Below are 24,319 nucleotides of genomic sequence, written 5' to 3' on the forward strand. Positions count from 1 at the left end.
CAGTGCGTGCACATTAAAACAGGGCGCTTTCGCCCGGCCGGCGTGGCTCAGTGGCTGAGTGTCGATCTATGAACCAGAAGGTCCCGTTCGATTCCTTGCACCTGCCTGGTTTTCGGGCTCCATCCCCAGTGTGGGGCGTAAAGGAGGCAGCCGACCAGTTTTTCTCTCTCATCATTGATGTTTCTGTCTCTCTCTCCCTGCCCCTTCCTCTCTGAAATCAATAAAATTATATTTTGCAAAAACAGCCTCTGCATATACAGGCAAGCCACAAAGTCTGACTTCTTGCATTTTCTTCTGGAAACTGAGTTACAGGTCAGGCGAAAGCAGCCCAGTGGCGTTACCGTGTTCACGTGGCCGGGACGTGGACGGAGGGAGAGGCTCTGCCGTCTGCGAAGCCACCCGTTTCCAAAGCGCCGCCTCCAGGTTGCCCAGGAGACAGGGGTTGCGTTGAATGCATCTCAGTGAACAATAGTGCGTTTCAAAGGTACATGCACAGACCTTCGGTGAAGTTCTAGAAATTAACTGCCTAGAAGGACAATGGCCTGAGACCTTTATGAATAAACTCTGGGAGTTTTGTTTAGTATTAGGTGTTTAGCTGGGCAGGCCATGCCAACATAATTCCACATGAAAATGTCCGGAGGGCTGCCCGGCTGGTGTGGCTCAGTGGTTGAGTGTTGACCTAGGAACCAGGAGTTCACAGTTTGATTCCCGGTCAGGGCACAGGCCTGGGTTGTGGGCTTGGTCCTCAGTGTGGGGCGTGCAGGAGGCAGCCAATCCATGATTTTCTCTCATTGATATTTCTCCATCTCTCTCCCTCTCCCTTCCTCTCTCTCTGAAATCAATAAAAATATTTTAATAAAACAAGAAGAGAAATGGCCAGAGTGCCCCAGGCAAGGAGCATGATTGAGAGCGAGCCAGCCTCTGAGCGGCAGACAGCACGACCCTCTGCGAAGCCCCCACTCGCCTCTGCTCATGTCACCAAAGCTGATTTTCCAAGGGAAGCTGGAGTTCTGGATTTTTTTTGGTGACAATAATTTTTAAAATTTTGGTTAAAAGTTTTTTTCTGTTTCTTTTCCTTGAGTGTGAGCAGCACACCTGGGCCAGGTTCAGCTCATGGGCCATGAGGAGGTGGGCGCGGCTCCCGTGATGGTTGGTGGTGGCCAGTCCCGTCCGGAGCGCGCTGTCCTAGACGTCGGAGGAACCCACAGAGCAGGGCATGGCCCTCGCCGGGCGGAGAGGGCGCCGGGAGGCGTGGAGACCAGGCCGTCCTGTCGCTGAAGATGTGATTCTTGTATTTCATCACTTAGTAATTTCACGCTGACATTGGCCAACAGCACTTCAAATTAAATTTGATCTGACTAGTTTTTCCACTCGGAGAGGGTCACCTCTTGGAAGAGCCTGGAAAGTTAATACCCCATTCATGTGGGAAGGCCGGCGTTTCGTCCTTCCCTCCTCCGTCCGTGCCTCCTGCGGGCCTCTGGGCCGGTGTTCGCGGGTCCGAGTTGGGATGGCTCTCCGATGGGGTGTGGCGTTTTAGAAAGCAAGTCTAGTTGGGAAGAAAGTGGTGTCTGGCAAGGCCTGGATGGCCTCCTAAGCCCCTATCAGCTTTCTCGTTTGTGGAGAGTACATGTTGGCTGTGGGCCAGCAGGCTGTACCCTGTGATAACTGGCCAGGCTGTGGCGTTCACGGTTAATCTACATGTGCTCCCCTGTGAGTGTCAGCGCCTTCCTGACCCTGGGACCCGCACCCCTGCTCCCCTCTCTGCCCTCCCCGCCACAGGCCAGGAGGGGACATGATGGGTGTGAGCAGAGCGGAGGGGTGAGGGGGCAGGGCCGGGGCGCTACCCTCAGCTGGAACTGAGGAGCTTTGGCCATTGGTAAGGTTCAGGGGTCCTGACTCCAAGATTTTAAAAAAATATATGTTTTTATTGATTTCAGAGAGGAAGGGAGAGGGAGAGAGAGACAGACACATCAGTGATGAGAGAGAATCATGGATCGGCTGCCTCCTGCACGCCCCCTCCTGGGGATCGAGCCCGCAACCTGGGACTGTGCCCTGACCAGGAATTGAACCCTGACCTCCTGGTTCATAGGTCGACGCTCAGCCACTGAGCCACACCGGCCGGCCGGGCCTGACTCTAAGATTTTGATCCTGGTCCCTGTCCATGTCCCGTATGGGACTAGTTACGTCTTCTCCTCTTGTTCTTGGAAAACATCTTCAAAGCCGCAGTTTCCCCGGGAAATGTTGGGAAACTGGCTTCCCAACACGGCGTCAACCTTCCGCTGGGCTCAAGCGCCGCTCCTGCGAGCCAGCCGGAGTCGGGGAGGGTGTGGGCACTGCCGCCCCCGTGCCTGTCAGAGGCTGTGACGTGCACCGGGAGCAGGCGTTCTAAAGAGCCAGGCTCCTCTTCAAGGTCTCGGACATGCACACTGATGGGTGGGTGTGCTGTTCCAACAAGGTTTTGGGCGTAAGCTCAGGAGGTTTACCCAGAGGACTGGGAAGTGATTTGTGAAATAACTTCGTTAGGGACCTGCCGTTCGGTAGGAAACACTTGCAGGTGCTTCCTTGGGGTAGGGGAGGCCGGCGGCCGGGGGCCACTCCAGCAGAGAGGAGGAGATGGGACAAGGCCGAGGCTGGTCTGGACATGCTCTGCTTTCTGTGTGGCTTCTGTGGGAAGCAGGGACCCCTGGAAAGCAGCGAAGATGGTAAACGACGTTTCCCTAGTTCGTCGCTGACTCCTGATTCGGTAAACGCATGGCATTGGGGTTTGGCTCCTGTAAAGTGAAGGGGGGAGACCGTGGAGGCCGGGGCCCCGCTGGGTGGGTGTCGCAGGTTCGCGCCTCGACCCGCCGTCTGCCTGTTGAGCGACAGCAGGTGAGGTTCCATAAAGGAACCCCGTGTTCTGTGCGTCCCTGTAACTTACAAGGGGGGGGGGGGGCGCATGATCAGGGCCAGCACCCTCCCTGAAGCGGGGGGCCACGGAGAGAGGCGGAGGTGGGCAAGGACAGACCTTGGACCAGTGGGCATCTTTCTGGGAATCATCGCGGGCTGGGAAGCTTCCGTCCGCAGTGGGTGTTGGTACTCGGGGAACGTTGTTGACAAAGGAAGTTGATGGCACTTTAGGTGTTGGTAGCGAAGGGAGAAGTGGACGCTGTGTGTGGGGCCTGCGGGCAGCCAGGGGTCTTACTCGGCCTCAGATGCGAAGGGGAGGGAGAGCAGGCCTGGCCTGGAGCTCCCGGTCTCGGCCTGACTCTGGCAGCAGCATGTGAATGAGGGCTGCGGAGAGCTGTGTGGGAACGGGATAGAGCTGCTGTCAGAGCCCCCGCCACGGGGCCTCACGGGAAGAGCTGAGCCCGGCCGGCGTGGCTCCGTGGTTGAGGGTCGACCGATGGGCCAGGAGGTCACGGTTTGATTCCCGGTCAGGGCACAGGCCCGGGTTGCAGGCTTGATCCCCAGTGGGGGGCGTGCAGGAGGCAGCCTGTCAATGATGTTTCTATCTCTCTCCCTTCCTCTCTGAAATCAGAAAAAATATATATTTTTTAAAAAGATGACAGTCTATTTTCCTCCCGTCACAGTGTTGATGTAAATGGTCCAGATTTCCGGGTAGCCCTGCTCCTCGGCCTGTGGAGACCTGTGCTCCTCCCAGCACCGTGCCAAGCTCGGCAGCAGGACAGTAGGGGGCCTTCCCGCCAGTGGGGCTGAGGCTGCCGGCGCGAGGGCTGGGCCGGGCGAAGCCTGAGGTTGCGTTCGAGCTCCCGCGGCACCTGCGGAAACTCAGATTGCTGGGCCCGCGGCCAGTCTCCGCTGCGGGGGTCCGTGTGGGGCCGGATAGTCCACAGTGTGCCTGGCTCTCAGGTGATGTCCCTGCTGGGGTCCCCGTGGTTGGCAGGAAGCGTCACCCGCGTAGCACTTCAGCTCACACTCCTTTCCCGGAGCCTTGGCACATGGCCGCCCTCACAGCAAGGAGGTGGTGGGGTGGCGAGCACACGCCCCCCATCTGGGGCCGCGCCAGCTCCAGGTCTGTGGGGGGCAGGGGGGTGGGGGGCAGGGGGTTGGGGGGGCAGGGCTGCCCACAGGGCCTGGATCATCAGGGAGAAGCAGCGGGGACTCGGGCCTGGGCCGGCCGGGCCGGGAGGGTAACTGTGTCTGTCACTCAGAGCCGAAGTGCAGCTTCCAGGTGAGGGAGCCGCTGGTAAAGCAGGTGCAGGCCCTGGGCCAGGCAAGGGCCCATGAGAGGTCAGAGGGCAGCTGGGCGGGGCGGATGCTGGCGCTGATGGCACTGCAGACGAGCTTCCCACGGAGGTCCTGGTGGGGAGATGGTGGCTCCAGGACCCAGTGTGGGTGCAGACTGGGACCCTGCCACTGAGCGTCGCTTCCGGGCTGTGTGGGCCGGAGAGCCTGGCTCCGTCTGCACCCCAGTGGGTGCTGCCGTTGCACCCCGGTGCCAGCCGTTCTGCTCTGGGAACCCGGTGGGGGGTCATGTGGCTTCTGCCTATTTCTTCAATATTTTTATTATGAACTAGAGGCCCGGTGCACGAAATCTGTGCACCCACTGGTCGTTCCGGAAGGTCATTCCACTGTCTGGTCTAATTAGCATATTAGCTCTTTTTATTATATAGGACGTGTGCCTCACTGTGTTATTATCATGGGTGAGCTCAGGGTGCTGCCCCTTGTGACACCGAGACGCAGAGCTAATTAAAGACGTGAAGAATTCCCAAGCAGAGCCTTTTCATGAAAAAGGTCATTTTTTATGACTTACCTGGAACTCAATAAAAGTCAAATACAGTTCTTAAAGGTTAAGAATTCTTAAAGGTTAAGTTAGCAATAAACCACTTTACAAGTAATAGAATTATAAAATAATCTAATCTCTTTTTGACCTTAAAAATATTGGTGAACAGTTGGCTCCAAGGCTCTAACGTTCTTCCTGAAGTTGTCATATGAATGAACCCCTTTCTCAGTGCTCATCGTAGCTCGCCTCTTTCCCTACCTAGAGTTTTCATGCTCGTGAATTTTAGTCTCATTTTACTCTTGCAATAACAACTATGTATTTATATTTTGCCTGATAATTATATAAAGCATTTGAGGTGATTTCACTCTGAGTTATATGCAGAATGTGTTTCTATGGATACTTGGAAGTTAACTGTCACATATGAACAATAGTTATGAATGAAAGCATGGTTGTATTATTGGTTGTATTATTGGTGTTATTGTGCTCATCAGAAATGGTAGATCAGCTCTCTCATGTGATCCCTGGCCCCCACACGTCCCCGGGTGTTAGAAATGGCTGGGGAACAGGTGTTCGGCTCTCTGTCTGTTCACAGGCCAAGACCTAAAACCCAAAGCAAAATAGCTGCTTAGGACTGAACAACGGCGAATGCAGCCCAACTCCAGTCCGCCTGCACCTTGGGAAGGGGTGACATGAGGGGCTCCCTGAGCATGTTTTACTCTTATTTTTCACCCTCAAAATGCCAGTGTATTGCGAAACGCTGAGAAGAGCAGTAGCCGTGAGAAACTCATCCGCCTAAATAAGAGCGCACGTGTGGACGAAGCGCAGGAGCTGCGAGGGCTTCCCACGCGGAGGCGAGCGCTCGGGGGAGGCTGGAGCTGTGAGATGCGGAAAGCGTGTGTGAGGTCCCCCACAGGCCTGCGTCCCGGAGCCACGCGTTCCGAGTCCGAGTCCTCTTTTTTCTGGGGTATGTGTGTGTGTGTAGCATGTGTGGTGTGAGTGTGGTGTGAGTGGGGTATGTGTGTGTGGTTATATGTGTGTGTGTGTGTGTGTGTGTGTGTGTGGTGTGTGTGTGTGGTGTGTGTGTACGTGGTGTGTGTATAGTGTCTCTGTGTGTGTGTGCGTGTGTTTGGAGTCTGTGTGCGTGTGTGTGGTATGTGTACATGTGTGGGGTGTGTGTATGTGTGTGTGTGTGTTAATTAGGCTCACACTGAATGCAAAATTCTTGTAACCTTTTGCCTTTACCTTTGGAGACTCATTTCCAATTCTATTACGTTGCTTCCAAAACCTACCCAATGGCCCGCCATTGGGACGTATGGTTGTTTAATTATTCCTTAGTCGTGGGAAATGTTTTGCTACCATGATTTCCCAATGAATTTTCCCACATGTACACTTGGCACATATACCTGCTTATTTCCTTAGGAGAAGAGGTTTCTTGAGTCAAACAATATATGAAATCACTGGGCTTTTAAAAATATATTTTTATTGATTTCAGAGAGAGGAAGGGAGAGAGAAACATCAGTGATGAGAAACACCACCGATGGGCTGCCTCCTGCACGCCCCACACTGAGGATCGAGCCCACAACCCAGGCCTGTGCCCCGAGCGGGAGTCGAACTGTGACCCCCTGGCTCATAGATGGACACTGAACTGAAAATCACTGGCTTCTGAACAACTGTTAGAGCTTTTAACTGTGGTGACTTCCCCAGCAGTGCGGGGCGATTGGACAGTCACCTCAGAGCTGGTGTAAACATTTGACGACGTGGGACGTGCAGCTGGCCTTCCGGCTGCGGCTTCCTCCAGACCCGGGCGTGGAAACTGGTCAGAGTTTCCACGGAGCCACCGTATCCCCGCCGCGTGGAGCCTGCGCCTCGGCACAGCCCACGTGACTGGGCCTCCGCCCGCCTCCTGGGACGGACTCACCACATGTCCCTGTGCAGGGTGACGGTGGCGCCGGTGATTCCCATCACAGAGCTCCCTTTCTTATGCTCATGCTTCATGGGAAAGTTTCGTCCGGCCGTAGGAAGAGAGGTTGCCCCTCAATTCAGGGCAACTGTGCTGACCTGAAAGATAAAACAGCGTGTGAGCTTGCAAGTATCGCACAGCACATATTTGCATTGAACCAGGAACAGGTGCTAAGGAATTTAACAAACAAAATCGATCAAAATCTGTGTTCTCATGAAATGCGCATTCTAGTAATGATTTTTGAAGATTTGCTGTAGGATAATTTACAGGGTACAGCGTCAGGAGGCATAAAATTCACTCGTGATTTTCTGTTGGGCGCGGCGTCTGGGACCTTTACGAATTCTGTAGGGAGTGAGAAGTTAAATGCCCCCATTGGCTCATCTAGGTCGTGTTCTCTCTAAGTACTTGATGGGTAGTGTTTCAGAGGCCAAGGGCTCTCACGGCCCAGTGAATCACTAAAAATTAATGCGTTTTATATCGCCATGATCTTTGGCGAAGAGCGGACTGTTTCGAGTGGGAGGCAGTGAATTTCAAAAGCAAATCACCATGTTTGTAAGTGGATATTGTATTGAACTGAAATCTGATGATAATGGGGCAGCCCCGGAGAAATGCGTTTTTTTGCATAACTTGAAGCCCCGTGAAATTAACAGGAGGATCGAAATAGACTTTTGTGGGGTTTTTTTGTTGTTGTTTTTTAAGGGCAGGTGCCTTTTCCCCAGTATCACATATGGGGCCCCTGGATATGTATGCTCCCGAGTTAATTAGGACAGGAACACTGTACTTACTCGGGCTAATGCTTCTGATAGTCATAGTAGAAACGGATGAATGAATGAATGAATGAAATTTTGGCAGCAGTTTCAATAAGTAAACAGATCTGTGAGGTTATTTTAGATTCTGCCGCTCCCTTCCTGCCTCCCCAGGTAACCTCGGATCTGCTTTTTGTCGGCAGAGACGAGCTTGCATGTCTAGCAGTTCACAGGGAGAGAGATGTGTGGTCGGTACCCGTCTCTTTTCCGGTGCCTTCCTCACAGGGTGGGTACTTTGAGAGCCCTCTGTGTCGTGTGCGACCAGTCGTTCGTCCCTTTGTGCTGCTCAGCTCCGCCCTGGCGCGTGGCTGGAGGGTTTGTTTATCCCTCTTTCTTTCCCTCTGCAGGCCTTCCGCTTCCCTATTGTAACCACGGGAGAGACAGATGTTGAGTCTCACACACACACACACGCACACACACGCATGTGAACAGCCTCAAGGTCCAAATCCTGTTGGTAAAATGGGGCTCTATTCCTTGTTCCCATGTTTATCCCCCTTTATCCTGTTTAGGGATGAGCTCGCTGCCAGTCATGTGTCGTGTTAGCCGCGCGCGTGGAGATGGGAAGCAGACCAGCCTCCGTCGTGCTCGGAGGGACAGCCGGGGAGGGACAGCCGGGGAGGGACAGCCTGGGAGGGACAGCCATGCTCAGAGGGACAGCCGGGGAGGGACAGCCATGCTCAGAGGGACAGCCGGGGAGGGACAGCCAGGGAGGGACAGCCGGGGAGGGACAGCCGAGGAGGGAGAGCCGGGCGTGGCTCCCTCCTGTGTCCCAGCAGCTTGCCTTGCCCTGGGCTTCATAACGTGGCCGTGTGGCTGTGGTTAGCCTGGGACCTCCCGCCCCCACGGCGAACCCTCAGTGCTTCCTTCTGGGGTCGGAGGGAGGCCTTCCCACGGCTGGCTCAGGCCGGAGAGGAGATGCGCTCGCTGACCGGGCGGGCGGGCGGGCGGCGCTGACTCCAGTGCCCGTGCGCCTTGGTGCCCGCCGGCCTTCTCCCTCTGTGCGGCTGCGCTGGAAAGAGCTGCTTCTCTGTGGCCGTGGGCTGCTCCGTGTGAAAGTTTCCTCTCCTTCAGGACCCGGCGGGCCTGCCGTGGCCTCGGGGGCCGGAGCCGGCAGCGCGGACTCAGAAGCGGGAGGTAGTTACCATGTTAGATCCTGGCGCTCGGTGGCTGGTTCGGAAACTTGAACACAGCGCGCATCACTCCTGAGGGAGGTACCGGGTGCCCAGGTGCAGAAGGGAGAGGGCGTCCAGGAAAGGGCTCCTTTCACCTGTCCTCTGTCCGAAAGGGCACCCCTCCCAGGTTCCTGGGGGTCCTGCCAGAGCCCCCCCAGGGAAACCCAGCGACAGCCCGCTCCCAGGACCGGCGAACTCAGGCCTGAAATAGCTGAGCTGGTCCGCCTCGCGTCTCCCTCCCTCCCTCCGGGCAGCCGCCCCCCTTCCCCCCCCCCCCCAATGACAGGGGTTGGTTCTTGGGACACGCAGCAGGCCTTGTGCGGAGGTGGGTGTGTTCTCAGGGGAAGGCTTTGGAAAAAGGCCGCGTGGATCCTCGCCTCTGCAGCTCCTCCCCGCAGGAGGCCCACAGGGCTGACTGGGACCACAGGGCTGACTGGGACCACAGGGCTGACCGGCCGGCCGGCCGCGGCTCCCAGCAGTGCCCTCTCCCGGGGGTGGCAGTGAGTTGGCTGAGGTTTCGGTAAGTCGGGTGGCAGCGTCGGCAGTGACATCTTTGGGGAAGTCTGTCCTGCAGCGCGAGGAATGGCTCACCTGTCCCACTGCACATGGCGGACTGGGAAACAGGAGCACGGCCAAGTGAGACTTTCAGTAATGAGAGAGGAGAGAGAGAGAGAGAGAGAGAGAGAGAGAGAGAGAGAGAGAGAGAAAGAGAGAGGGGGGAGGATGTTATCTGCGACATTCACCCCTTATGCTTTTCCTTTGTGATATTCTTTAAAAAAAAAAAAAATATATATATATATCTTTATTGATTTCAGAGCGGGAAGGGAGAGGGGGAGAGAGAGAAACATCAGTGATGAGAGAGAAGCATGGATCGGCGGCCTCCTGCACGCCCACACTGGGGATCGGGCCTGCAACCCGGGCAGGAGCCCTGAGCAGGAATCGAACCCTGACGGGCCGGGCTGTGATGCTCTGACCCTCCGTCTGTGTAGCCCGTGAGGAGACACATTAGGGATGGAGTCGAAGCTGCTTGTGTGCGTGTTTGCTGTTCTCAGTGGACTCTGAGCCACCGGCTGGCCCGGGACTCGGGCACTGTCTCGTTTCCTAGGCTTTGCCGGAAGATGCTCCGTAAGATGCTCTGTAGGCTTTGCTGACAGAGATGAGGCGGGAGTTAGGGAACGCGCAGCTGGGAGCGATGAGTCACGAAGATCAGGGGCACCTGCTGCTGAAGCAAAACGCCCGCTGGGCCCTCGGGGCGGGGACAGGGCCCGCGCCTGCTGGGAGGCCGTGCCGGCCTCGCGTGTTCCCGGGACCCGTGGCTCACAGGCACGGGCAGCAGCGGGCAGCTGTGTCCCTCGCGGAGGGACGCCACGCAGGCCTGTCCCGGGCAGCTCTCCCCGCGGGTCCGTGGCAGCTCCCACCCGCAGACACCGCCACGTGCTCCAATCGCGGCTCCTGAAACGGCCTGTGTCTGGCCGTGATGTGCTGTGAGCAAGTTCCTCATGCCAGACGGAGGCTTTCTTTTATTTGTAGATTTTTAGCCATATTTTCCTTAAACTAGTATGAGAACATAGGAGAGAAACGAGTCTTTAGATGCCACGGAAGCGTATTCTTCGTAGCCTTTCGCTTAATACTTTCCGAGGGAGGAGGAAGTGTTGCGGGAGGGGAGGACACGGGCACGCACGCGTGTCCTCGCTGCGAGTGCGGGACGCCGTGGCCGCGGCGCGTCAGGAGGAAGGAAGATCACCCCGGCGGGCGCCCCGCTGCGGGCGCCCTCCCTGTCATCCCCCTCCCTTCTCCTGGGCCCTGACCCCCAGGGCTGGGACGTGGTTCCTGCGGTTCCCCGGCGGCGGCTGGGACCAGGGTGTCCCCTCGACTCCTTGCCAGGGGCGGGTGCAAACCCCAAGCGAAGAGGATGTGCCCCCAGGCCCTCGGGGATCTGGACCAGAGCTGGACCCCGGGGGTTTTGGGGGACTGAGAGCTCTTGCTTCTCCCAGTTACAGGGTCAGGGTCCCTCCCTCCCCCCGAGGCTGCCCGGGTTCTGTGCCTGAGCCCGGCTCCTCCAGGTTCCTTCGCGGCCCTCCCGGCCTTCACCCCGCGCCCCTGTCCCTGCCGCGTGGGCACAGCCGGTGGGCCCATCCCCCTGGGCCGCTGGCTCTCCTCCCGGGACGGCCCTGAGCGGTGTGTCTGTGTGAAACGGGAGCCCTCACGTCACGTGGTGCGTTCGCCCCGAGCACGGAAAGAAGCCGTCGGGGGAGGAGTCCCTCCGTGTTGCTAAGGTGACCTATGCTTTCTCTTCACAGGTCAACTTCGTCGTGTGCCAGCTCTTTGCCTTGCTCGCAGCCATTTGGTTTCGAACGTACCTTCATTCAAGCAAAACTAGCTCTTTCATAAGACATGTCGTGGCTACTCTCTTGGGCCTTTATCTTGCAGTTTTTTGCTTTGGATGGTAAGTATGTTGATCCTCTGTAAACGGAGATGCTGATGTCCTGTAGAAAGATACACTCTCGGAGGTTTTGGGCTTATATTTACTGATAACGTTTTATAGTTTTGTTGGCTGTTTTTTAAAAAATATATTTTTATTGATTCCAGAGAGGAGGGGAGGGGGAGAGAGAGATAGAAACATCAATGATGAGAGAGAATCATTGATCAGCTGCCTCCTGCACACCCCACACTGGGGATCGAGCCCGAAACCCGGGCCTGCGCCCTGACCGGGGATCGAACCTGCAGCCTTTTGGCGCACAGGGTGACGGGGCAGCCAGCCGAGCCACCCCGGCCAGGACTAACGTTTTGTAGTTTTTATTGTCAGTGAGTGGAGAGTGGGCCCTGTCTCTGCAGTGTGGGCTGAGGGCGATGACTGTTAATAATTATGAAAAAGGACAGATGAGGCATAGAGACGTGCATTCCCTCCCGCGTAGTTCCTTTCACCTGCCTGACAGGCCTTGTGCACCACGACAGGTGGGTCATTTCAAGTGGTTGTTATTGCTGAGCAAGTGAGTGTGAGGGTCTGGAGGCGCCCTTGGCGGGGCTGCCTTCCCGTCTTTTAGATCCTGCCCTCGGTGGAAAGAGGGTTTCTGTGTGGTTTTGGCGGGAAGACGTGTTGATGGTGCCAAGCTCTTCCTTGTGATGTTTCATACACGCGCGTGTTCCCTCGGGGCCAGGAGGTTTCCCTGGGAGATGCCACCGGCCTGCTTGCCCAGGTGATGGCGGGGACCGAGAGGCCGGGAGAGAGGCTGTGGGGGAGGTGTCCCGGGGTGTCCTTGCGGGTCCCTGTCTCAGCGAGCGGGTGCGGTCGTGCGGGTCCCCCGCTCAGGGGTCAGCTGCCCGGCTGGCTCTCGCTGCGTTAAAGTCGGTGAGTGTAACCGACCGTCTCACGGCTTCTGTCGGCCTCCACCTTCTCCCCCTTACGCATCATTTGTGACTTTCTTTCAACTGCGAACCCACAGACTCTCAGTATTTGTGAGCATCATGGACGCAGGGCAGGCGGGGGGTGGGGGGGGAGGTCAAACGCTGAAGTCACAGACCCGCTCCCCCGGGCCCGGGCCGGCAGCTGAGTGGCTTTGGGCGTGTGGCTCAGCCTCTGGGTGTCACTTTCCTGGTCTGTAAAATGGAACCCGTGACGGCCACAGGGCCTGCAGGAGCTGCACCACAGAGAGGACCGTGTGGCTCAGCAGCGCTCAGGCTCGCTGTGGGCACGGGCGGTTCCCTGGGCCGCGGCCGCGTCTGCCATCACCCGTCACTGCCATCCCCCAGTTGCTGGTCTAGACTGGAAAGCTCGATGTTTATCCAGCCTCTTTTTAAAAAATATTTTTATTAATTTCAGAGAGAAAGGGAGAGGGAGGGAGGGAAGGAGGGAGAGAGAAACAACAATGAGAGAGAATCATGGGCCAGCTGCCTCCTGCCACTGATGGAGCCCACGGCCTGGGCAGGTGCTCTGGCCGGGAATCGAACCGTGACCTCCTGGTTCGTAGGTCAGTGGGCACACGGCACAGTAGCGAAGGCTCGCACAACTGGAGGCTGGCTCCCCAAGTGATGCCAACCAGACCCCCTGAGCCACGATGCCAGGGCCTCAGGCCCCCGCCGGGATCCGGGAAACAGGCCTGCTTGAGAAATGAAACTCGGCTTCCGCCCCTGCCCCATAGTCCTCAGTCCCGAGAAGCGTCCCCCAGGGAAACGGGGAAGGGAGAGATGGCCCGGAGTCCTGACACGCGTGTCTCCGGGAGCTGTCCTCTCCGGGAGTCAGGCCCCGAGGGCAGGTGCAGTCCTCTCCGTTTCACTTCAGGTCTGAGAGGGGACGGTCAGCGCTGGCGGCACTCGGAGGGGGGACTCACTAGAAAAGTGTGGCGGCCATGTTTCCTAGCTTCTGCTTCAGTGTGTGCTCATGCGTGTCCTTCTGCTTCCTTCTGGCCCAGTGGTTATAGTAGCACCCGGACCTTCTGTGTCCGTGTCCGTGTGTGTGTGTGTGTGTGTGTGTGTGTGTCTGTGTCCGTGTGTGTGTGTGTGTGTGTGTGTGTGGCCTGCTGTGGAGCCTGCTTCTTATTTATACTATTTCTATGGAAAAATGTTCGAAAATCATCATGATGAGAGAGAATCACTGATCGGCTGCCTCCTGCACGCCCCACACTGGATCGAGCCTGTAACCGGGCCTGTGCCCTGACCCGAAATTGAACCGTGACCTCCTGGTTCCTAGGTCGACGCTCAACCCCTGAGCCACGCCGGCCGGGCTGAACTTACCACCTTTAGGCCCAGATTGTTTGAACTTGACGTCTGTGAGTGGTGCCATCCCTGCCTAACCGTGCTCTCCCTTTTTGTAGGTATGCCTTACATTTCCTCGTACAAAGTGGAGTTTCCTACTGCATCATGATCATAATAGGAATGGAGCACATGCACAAGTAAGTGTTCGCTTTGCACACACTCACACACTCTCACACACACACACACACACGTGTTTCACGCTAACACAGCTGGATCAGATAGAATCTTACTGCACTAACATGCCCCTACACTGTGATGGCTTTTTCAAGAACTGTCATAAGATCATCGGTGTGCGTCCATCCCGTGTGCCTGTGCCTGGGCTCTCAGCCTCTCCCTGTTGGCTCTGGGGGGCGGGGCAGGGGGGTGGCGGGGGTGGCGGGTAATTCATTGGTATGTGGCTTCCCGGCTCTGTGGGAGGTGCGGCTGCTGCCCTGGCCCCGCCCACTACATGCCAGGAGCTCCTCCCACAGGCTGTGCCGGCCATGAATGTTTCCAGATAGTTCCCAGGGCCCCTTGGGGCGCAGAGCTGCCTCTGGTTAGAACCCCTGGCTGAATGCGGGGCCTGGGCTCCAGGCAGCATCCTGAGAGGCAGACGAGGGAGGAAGAGGTGCCCCCCGTCTCGCTCTGACATTGCGCTGGGATCCGCGCTGCCTCCCGGGTCCTCTGTGCGGCGTGTTTGTGTTCAGATCGCTCGTGGGAAAATCATTGGTGATTCGTCTTTCTTACCTGAGATGCCCTCCCTGTGCCCAGAGACCACGAGGCCTGGGGAGCCGCTGGCGGAGGCCCGTTTGGGGCGCTGTCAGGGGCGGGAAGGGGACCGTCTTGCAGGGCTCTCTGTGGCTCCGCCCAGAGACTAGAGCTCGCTCGCTTCTGGTCCTGAGTCTGCCCAGCCCCGTCCTCTGTGCTGGGCCTGCCTTCCCCGCCGTGTCCCCCGGCACCTTCCCGGGCAACGTCTCCCTGTCCTGCCAGTTTCCTTGGCCTGGATGCTGGGTGCCCGCTCGCAGGATGCATGCCTCCAGGGCCGGAGTCAGCTCTGCTGCAGAAGGGGGGTGGGTGGGGGCCCCGGGCACCGTGTCCAGCAGGAGGGACCACAGGCAAGATGCTCAGGACGGCCTTCCTGGAGGACAGGGAGCGGATGTGACAGCGGCTCCAGCCGAGGAGGGGAGAGTGCAGGAGGGCTTCCCTGGGGGTGGGGGCGGGCATTGAGGCAGGAGGAGCGGCTAGAGGGTGGGGGGCTGGGCATTGAGGCAGGGGGAGCATGGGGGTGTGGCTAGAGGGTGGGGGGCTGGGCATTGAGGCGGGGGAGCAGCTAGAGGGTGGGGGGCTGGGCATTGCGGCAGGGGGAGCATGGGGGTGTGGCTAGAGGGTGGGGGGCTGGGCATTGAGGCAGGAGGAGCAGCTAGAGGGTGGGGGGCTGGGCATTGCGGCAGGGGGAGCATGGGGGTGTGGCTAGAGGGTGGGGGGCTGGGCATTGAGGTGGGGGAGCATGGGGTGCGGCTCGCTCAGCCCAGGCTGCTGGCAAGTGGGGGTGCAGCTCCTGCCTGGCAACCTTAAGGGCATGTGGACTGAAGAATGAGTCAGGGGCACAGCCTGTTTTTCTCCCCGCACCCTCCAACCAGCCCTTCACCTTGTTCTCCAAGAACATAACTGGGAATATTCTCTCCTCCTGCCTCAGGCGCTGCCCACCCCGCTCCCTCTGCCTGGAGCACTCTCCTCCCTCCTCCTCCCTCCTCCCTTTCATTGTCCTCCCTCTTCCCTCTTTCCTGCCCCTTGTCTCCTCCTCCCATCTTCCCTCCTCTTTCCTCCCTCCTTCCCCTTCCTCCTCCCTCCTCCCTCCTTCTCCCTCCTCCCTCCTTCCCCCTCCTTCACCCTCCTCCTCCCTCCTCCCTACTTCCTCCCTCCTCCCTCCTCCCTCCTTCTCCCTTCTCCTTCCTCCCTCCTCCCTCCTCTGACCCTGCAGATTCCAGGTCACCTTACCCCTCCAGGAGCTTGTCTGGGTGCCCTGACCTGGGACGGGTTATTCGTCACACGCTCTCATGGAGTTGTACCCCTTTTGGAGAGACTTCTCGATTTTAAATGCTGAATGTATCAAGGGTTATTGAGTAACGTGTCCTGCCTTCCCACTCTGCAGGCTCTGTGGCCACTGCCTTACCACGCCTGCTTTTGTTTCCTGAGTGGGGCGCAGGTCCCAGGAGGCTTTGTTCACAATGCATGTCTATCGAATGAATGAATGGATGTACGAATGAACAAATGGATGAATGAGTGAGTGAATGAATGAAGGAGTGGAATGGATGAATGAGAGAATGACCGAATGAATGAATGGATGAGTGAATGAATGAATGGATGAGTGAATGAATGGATGAATGCGAGAATGAACGAATGAATGAATGGATGAATGAGTGGCTGAATGGATGAATGAGTGGCTGAATGGATGAATGAGTGGCTGAATGGATGGATGAATGAGTGAATGAATGGATGAATGAGTGGCTGGATGGATGAATGAGTGAATGGGTGGATGAATGGGTGGATGAATGAGTGAATGGATGGATGAATGAGTGAATGGATGGATGAATGAGTGAATGAATGGATGAATGAGTGAATGAATAAATGGATGAGTGTTAGCACGACTCCTGCAGAACAGCAGCCCTTTCCCTGGCCTCCGAGACCTGCCTTCAGGCCGCCCCCTGCTTCCTCCTTCAGGACGCCTGGGCAGGCACCCCCACCGGGAAGCAGGAAGGCTTTGCCCGGAGAGGTGGCCAGGGGCCGGCTCCTGTGGTACCTGCGGGGCTGTGGACGCTTCTGTGGGCAGACATAAGCACCCTCGTGTGCGCGCTTCGTCTCTAACTTTTCTGTGGGAAACTTGTCTTGAGTTCTGAAGGCATCAGACTGGAACACGGCGCCAGGAACGCCGGTGCTCAGCTGTGAGCGGCTGGAGTGGGAGTGGGGGGTGAGATGGGGGAGGGGGTGTGTGACAGTGGGAGGGGCCCCGTTGCCCGAGAGGTTAGGCTGCGGGCTGTCTTAGGACTCGGCAAGTACCGGTCACCCAGAGGCCGACCTGAAGACACTTATGATGAAGAGACATAGAGCGACGCTGCCCACGCCCACGGGTCGCCAAGCTGCTGTGGGTTGTGTTGTAAGAGCTGCAGGACATGCCTGTGAGCCAACCAGCCATGGCTCAGCTTCCGCCACCTTGAGCAGACATGTCTGTGCGCTGTGGTGTGTCTGGGATCTCAGAGGTGGTGGACACGTGGGTCCTCGCCCTCCAAAACTCTCCGCTCACTTGCCCGGCCGGCGTGGCTCAGTGGCCAGCGTGGCTCAGTGGCTGAGCATCGACCTACGAACCAGGAGGTCACGGTTTGATTCCCGGTCGGGGCACGTGCCCAGGTTGTGGGCTCGATCCCCAGGAGATTCTCTCTCATCATTGATGTTTCTCTCTCTCTCCCGGTCACCGGGGCAGGCACACTGCGGTCCCCGCTGGAGGGAGCTGGGCCCGGGGCCGAGGAGGCAGGAAGGAGGGAGAGACCGGCCTGTCCCCCATCGGCCATGTGTGCAGGGTCAGGTGGGGCAGGACAGATGCTGGCCTTATGTACTTGCGCTGAAGTGTAGTCGTAAAAGTTGGGAAATACTGCAGAGCACTCTCCTCAGCCTCCTCCTTTCCTGGTGATAGCGCTGCGCAGCCGCTCGAGCACCCATGCGGCTTCCTCCTGGCTCAGCCCTGCCGTGGGCGTGGCAGCCCTGCTCGCAGGAGGCAGGTGTGCGAGGAGGCAGGGGTCGGAGCAGTCGCCTCCCTCTGCACTGGGCTCCTCCTGAGCAGGAAGCAGGGTGATGCCGAGAATGCGTCATTAGAAAGAAATACCGCCCCTAACCGCCCACCGTGGCCCAGGGGGTGAGCGTCGCCCTATCAACCAGGAGGTCACGGTTCGATCCCTGGTGGGGGCACAGGCCCAGGTTGTGGGTTCCATCCCCAGTGTGGGGCGTGCAGGAGGCAGCCGATCCATGTTTCTCCATCTCCCTCTCCCTTCCTCTCTGAAATCAATAAAAAAAAAAATTAAATAGAAAAAAGAAATGCCCTCCCGTGGCCGAGGGCGGGCAGGGAGCCACCAAACAGCGTTCTGTTCTCTTCCTCGGAGCGAAGGTGCAGCAACTTCGCCCAAAGGGGGGCAGCGGCCTTGGCCGTGTTGTGCTTGCGATTTGGGGGCTGTAAGTGCTCCCAGTTCCCACAGGAGGGGCCCTGTGACCTGGGGCCAAGTAACAGGATGTCCGGCCCCGTGGGGTGTCTGAAAGATCTGCAGGGCATCCCCTGACACCCTGCCCCCCCCCCCGGGAGAGGGTGTGCCCCAGGTGGCTTTTGGGGTCTCACTTTCCCTCCAGTCGTGAACTGGGTCCCTGTGAGGAGGCTCCGCCATCCTCGCGCATGAGGGAGGTTTTCCCCTGGGACGCAGGTGACACAGGACGTGGGGCTCGTTAATGGGGGAAGCGAACAAGACCGACACCCGTCCGGGGTAAACGAAGGCGTCTAGCGGCTGCGGCTGTTCTGTCTGAACGCGCCCGCGTGGCGAGAGCTCGCACGGCTCCCTCACGCAGGGGGCTCTGCCAGGTGCGGTCTACACGCCGGGCACCGTCTGCATGGCTGACTCCCCACATGGATCTGTTAAAAGGAGTTTGAAGATGGTATCTCACTAGATCAGTGGTTCTCAACCTTCCGGCCCTTTAAATACAGTTCCTCATGTTGTGACCCAACCATAACATTATTTTTGTTGCTACTTCATCACTGTCATGTTGCTACTGTGATGAATCGTCATGTAAATATCTGATCTGCAGGATGGACTTAGGCGTCTCCTGTGAAAGGGTCGTTTGACCGCCAAAGGGGTCGCGACCCACAGGTTGAGAACCGCTGCACTAGATGATGCATCTTTCTTGATTTGAAAATAACATGTTATTTAAAAATAGCCGGTCATTGTAATGATGACGATAAGAATGCTTCTAAAAAGGAATGCAAAATAAAAACGGGGAGTGCTCCTCCCTGGCGGGGACCGGACCCACCTTCCGGTGTTAGTGCGTTTGGAAATTAACCTCACGTTGACAACAAGACCCTCGTTCTTGCCTGAGCTGAAAGTGAAGAAACCACACAACCATCTGTTCGAATGACAGACAACAGCAGTCCCGTGTCTGAGCACCGCACGCTTACGTGACATGTGGGTGCGCCTGGAAGTGTTTTGAGAGGACGCTCGCCGCCCGGGGCTCTGCTTCTTATTTTTATTAGATTTTTAAAAAACATTTTATTGATTTCAGAGAGGAAGGGTGAGGGAGAAAGATGGAAACATCAATGATGAGAGGGAATCATGGATCGGCTGCCTCCTGCACGCCCCCCACTGGGGATGGAGCCCGCAGCCTGGGCCTGTGCCCTGACCGGGACTCGAACCCTGACCTCCTGGATCCTAGGGCGACGCTCACCCACTGAGCCACGCCGACCAGGCTCGCTAGTGCTTTGTACAAACGTCCCAGCAGCGCGGTGTGAGAGGGCTCCGGCCACGGGGCGGACGAGGGAGCGTCGGTTCTGGAAGGTGAGGTCACGTGAGCGAGGTCCAGACCCGGGGACTGGCCGCCGGGGAGTCTGTGAAAGTGGACCGTGCTGTCTGCTCCCGGGGTCGTGGTGGGTCGTGTGTTGTCGGGTTATTTCTCCACCAAGCTTCCTTCAAAGGCTTTGTTTAAGTTGGAGAAACAAAAAGAGATTTTCATCTGCTTACCGAGGACGTAAACATCCTGGCTTGTTTTTCGAAAGAATAACAAGCACCACTGAGATACGGGGTTGGGGCTGGCTTTTTCTTTTTTCTTTTTTAAATCCTCATCCGAGGATATTTCCCCCCATTGATTTCAAGAGAGAATGGGAGAGAGGTAAGAGGGGGAGAGAGACACACACATCGATTGGGCACCTCCCGCCCGTGCCCCGTGCCTTTGACCAGCAATTGAACCCGAGACCCTTTGGTCCATGGGCTGACGCTCTGATCGCTGAGCCGACCAGCCAGAGCCAGGGGCTGGCGTGTCTGAGCTTCCTTACAATATGGCACCGGGGTGCTCGGGCTCAGCAGCTGCCGCCTTTGCCCTCCGCCCTGCCCACCCTGAGGGACAGCCCTCACTCCTCCACTGAGACCGTCCCAGCCGGAAGGAGCCGCTGTACTTCACATGCATGCACACACACACACACACACACACGCTCACACGCACACGCACACACATGCGCGTGCATGCTCACACACCCACGCATGCTCACACACAAACACACATGCTCACACACCCACGCATGCTCACACACAAACACACATGCTCACACACACACGCACACATGCTCACACACGCATATGCACACGTTCACACGCACAAGCTGTCCACACCCAGTGCCTCTGTGTTTGCGGGGATGCTGGTCCCTCAGCCCTGGCTCTGGGTGACCTCCGGGCTGAAGGCCGCCCCCCGCCCCCCGCCCCCTCCCGTACAGACTGAGTCACCCTTGCGGGCTGGCTCCTGTGCCCCGGTGCGTCTCAGGTTACCCTGCGCTGCAGGGACTGGCTCAGGCCGCATTCAGGTCCTGACCCTGGAGCCTCCCTTCCTGCTCACCTGCCGGGAGGTGGGAGCCGGGAGCGGGAGCCGGGAGCCGGGAGCGGGAGCCGGGAGCCGGGAGCCGGGCCACGCTGTCTGAGGTGCTGCCCTCCGGCCTCAGGTGCCTCACCTGTCCGTTAGGAGCAATAATGCCGCAGCCGCGTGGGGTGGAAGTGGCGACGCCCTGCCGTCAGCTGTATTTCATTAAATGTCAGATGCCACGGACGGCCACAGGCACCGCTCGAAAGGACTTCGTGCCAGCCGTCGTGAGAGGACGCTTGGTCTAAGGATGTTCAGTGTGCCCGGCCAGTGTGGCCCAGGGGTTGAGCCTCTCTCCCTCCCTCTCCCTTCCTCGCTGAAGTCAATAAAAATGTATTAAAAACAAAACAAACAAGCACGTTCAGTGTGAACTCACGGGAGTGTCAGAGTCCACAGGCCCTGGGCGGAGCGGGTGAGCGCCGCGCCGCGTTCGTGAGCTCAGCCCCTTGGCCTCCCAGGGACTCCGACCTCGAGGGGCCAGGGCCGGGGCCTCACTCAACGTTGTGTCCTCCGCTCCGCCCGGACGTATTAAGGGATTCGAATGTGCGCTGGACCCCAGCTGAACCGGCTCTGCTCACGAGCTGACCATTTTCTGAAACGCACACCCGGGGCCGACTGCAGAGGGCGCCTCTTCCTCCAGGTCCCAGTTCTGAGAGACCCGCAGGCTCAGCTCAGCTCAGCTCAGCTGCCGGGGGCCTTCCCGCCCCGCCCCTGTGCTACCAGCCAAAGCCTGGGGCAGGTCACAGCACCTTTCAACTTTTTGTTTTTTATTGATGTCAGCGAAGAAGGGAGCAGGAGAGAGAGAGAAACATCAGTGATGAGAGAGAATCATGGATCGGCTGCCTCCCGCACGCCCCACACTGAGGACCGAGCCCACAACCCGGGCCTGTGCCTTGACCGGGAATCGAACCTTGACCTCCGGGTTCCTAGGTCGGCACTCAACCACTGAGCCATGCCGGCCAGGCCACATTGTCTGTCTTGCTGCCCTTGCTTTCAAGACCTTTAAGAATTCATTGAATCCCTGTTTTTCCTTTTCTGCGTTCCACCTCCAATCCTCAATTGTCCGCCCTGCAGTGTAATAGGAGAGATTCAGGGGTCCTGTGTGCGGGGGGCCGGGGGCGCACACCAGGGCCTCTGTTCGGAGGCAGCCTCTGAAGGGTGAGTGACGGGTTCTAGCCTCCTGCTGGGTGTGGCCCATGACCTTGGAGTTGGGGAATTGGGGGTGATGCGGACCCTGTTCCACATACTTGTCCCCAGAGCCCTGGCTCCAGAAGCAGCCACGAGGGGCTGAAAGCTGGGTGCCCTCCTGTGGCTGACTGTGCCTCAGTTGCCCAAGGCGTCTACCACTGCATCGCCTGCCAGTGGAGTTTTTGATGCTTTCAGGCCAGTGGTTCTCAACCTTCTGGCCCTTTAAATACAGTTCCTCATGTTGTGACCCAACCATAAAATTATGTTTGTTGCTCCTTCGTAACTGTCATGTTGCTACTGTTATGAATCATAATGTAAATATCTGATATGCAGGATGGTCTTAGGCGACCCCTGTGAAAGGGTCGTTCGACCCCCAATGGGTCGCGACCCACAGGTTGAGAATCGCTGCCTTCGACGTTTTAAATGTTTGTGTCTGTGCACTTACCCACCGAACCGGGGCGGGGGGGGGGGCTGTTCACCAGATCGTTTGAATTAGAATCCAAAGGTCTTCACTCTTTTTTCACTGAAAGGGAAACTTTCCCGGGACCCGTGCCCGGGGCTCAGGCAGGTGGCTGCCCTGCAGGTGGAGGAGGGGCCTTGTTTGACCTTCTCGGGGTGCAGGTAGTTGGTGTGGCCGCCCTTCGGCTTGTTACCAGCAGCCACCAGCCACTTTCTTGCATATATTGGAATGGACTTGGAAATGGTCTTGGTAAAGAAAGTGAAGTGACTCCGTTAGTTCCTGAGCCAGGGTGGGTGCAGACGTTGGGTTTTGTAAAAGGCCGCACCGTGGGCGGCTGGGCCCACGCCCGTCACCTGTGAACAGAGGGCGGCAGGGAGGGCTCAGCGACGCCTGGGTCAGTGTCCCTGTTCGTGTCTGGTCCAGTGAGCACAGCTGAGCCCCCTCCCCTTCCCTGTGAATGAGGCTTCGGAAGCGCAAACAAAGCCCTCAGGGTGTACGCTGGAGGACACCTGGGTGGGGGTGAGGGGGGGCAGGGAGCCCCCAGCCCTGGCCTCCCGAGCAGCACGGGGTGTGACGGACACCGGTTACCTGCAGGTCTCGAGGGAGGAGCCGAGGGCGTTCAGGTCACCAAACACCCGAACCTGGTATCTGTATCCGGGAGGAGCGGAGCGGAGGGACCCGGAGAGGGGGTTCTTCGCCCCCCCTTCCCTCCCGTGGAGGACTGTGTGTTCTATAGGGGCTGGGAGCCAGGGGGGGACTCTGAGTCTGGTAGGAAGACCGCATGGTGTCTTTTGCTGGTACGGAAGGTGGTTCTTCAAGCGTTTTAAATTCCATCAATGATTTCCCGTCCACAACACTCATTCACTCTCCCCAGGGAGCCCCACCAGGCTCTCCTGCTGCCAGGACTTCACGGGGTGTGGCTACCTTTCTGATCTGGCCCGAGCCAGCCTCCAAAGCCCATTGTCACTGACGGAACTTCCATTACTGAGTGAAGAGGTAGACAAGTTACTCCCTCCCACCCCCCACCCGCCCAAAAAAACCTAACCAAACACAACAAAACCAGTTATGACACTGGATGAACTTGGCAGTGAGAGCCGGAATGAGAGTCGGCCGGAGCGGGACTTGGGAAGCTCCCTGCACCCCTGGGGGCCAGAGGCTGCGCACAGGTGCAGGGGCGGCCGGCGAGGGCCTGGGCGAGAGGAAACATTGGGCAGATTTGACAGCTGCCGGGCCATCCAGTGAGCCCTCGAACCCCCACAGATAGGCCGGCAGGGGGCAGGAGCCTCCCGGCTGAAGGTGTGTGAGCACGAGCTCTGGCTAATCATTGACTGACCTCGAGATGGGCAGGCACAGGATGACCCCTAGAGCATTTTTGTGTGTGTGGAGAAATGGGGAAAGCAGCCAATCGGAACTGGCTCTAAATGGACCCCGAAACTGCAAAGCAGCTATTATACAGATGTTCAAAGAATTAGAAGAAGATATGATGACCATGACTCAACCAATAGGGACTGTCAGTAAAGGCATAGAAGCTACTAAAAAGGACCAAATGGAAGTCCTAGAGTTGAAGAGCAAATAACCCAAATCAGAAATTGACTAATGTGCTACAGAGTGGTTTGTGATGGCCGAAGAAAGAATCAATGAACTCAAGGGTGGATCGATAGATATTAGCCAGTCTGTAGAACAGACGTAAAAAATATCAAAGAAGCCTGGCGGGCGTGGCTCAGTGGTTGAGCATCAACCTATGAACCAGGAGGTCACGGTTTGATTCCCGGTCCAGGGCACATGCCTGGGTTACACGCTTGATCCCAGTAGGGGGCGTGCAGGAGGCAGCTGATCCATGATTCTCTCTCCTCATTGATGTTTCTCTCTCTCTCTCCCTCCCCCTTTCTCTCTCTGAAGTAAATAAAAAACATTTTTTATAAATGAATGTCCCTGGCCGGTTTGGCTCAGTGGATAGAGTGTCGGCCTGTGGACTGAAGGGTCCCGGGTTCAATTCCGGTCAAGGGCACATGCCCAGGTTGCAGGCTCGATCCCCAGTTGGGGGCGTGCAGGAGGCAGCCAATCAATGATTCTCTCTCATCATTAATGTTTGTATGTCTCTCCCTCTCTCCCTTCCTCTCTGAAATCAATAAAAATATATATATATTTTTTAAAAAAGGGATGAAGGACTGGTCCACCAGCAGGCAGTGGCCTGAAACAGGCTGGTACATTATTTTGCTTATGATTTTGTGGGTCCGGAATTCAGGGACAGTTCAATTGGACGGGCCCCTCTTTTTCACGTGGCATCAGCCTCTTCACTCACGTATCTTAGGATGTGGCCCTGTTCGGCGCCTCTCTCACACTCCTTCCTCCTTCCTTCTTTTTTTTAAAAAAATATTTTTTATTGTTGATAGCATTACAGATGTCTTTTGTTTACCCACCGCCCCTTAATCACCTCCTTTCAGTCCCTATCTAGTCCCCACCAGATCTTCACTACCCTGGTGCCCATATCCATGGGCTGTGCATATCTATGTATATAAAAGGCTAATATGCTAAGTGTCCAACCATCCAACCAGTAACTGTGACGTGCACTGACCACCAGGGGGCATGCGCTTAACGCAGGAGCTGCCGTGACACGCACAG

General features: G+C 57.3%; 1 protein-coding gene across 2 annotated transcripts in view; it reads left to right on the forward strand.

Moving 5' to 3' along the window:
* Positions 1–24,319, forward strand: part of MBOAT2 (membrane bound glycerophospholipid O-acyltransferase 2) — a 58,250-nt gene that overhangs the window by 9,797 nt on the left and 24,134 nt on the right. For both annotated transcript variants that reach the window (XM_081100577.1, XM_081100576.1), the window contains exons 2-3: positions 10,965–11,110; positions 13,476–13,553. In XM_081100577.1, the coding sequence (XP_080956703.1) occupies positions 10,965–11,110; positions 13,476–13,553 (224 nt within the window). The remainder of the gene's footprint in view (positions 1–10,964; positions 11,111–13,475; positions 13,554–24,319) is intronic.

Source organism: Myotis nattereri (assembly GCF_964212035.1).
Source record: "Myotis nattereri genome assembly, chromosome: 10".
NCBI classification, from domain to species: domain Eukaryota; kingdom Metazoa; phylum Chordata; class Mammalia; order Chiroptera; family Vespertilionidae; genus Myotis; species Myotis nattereri.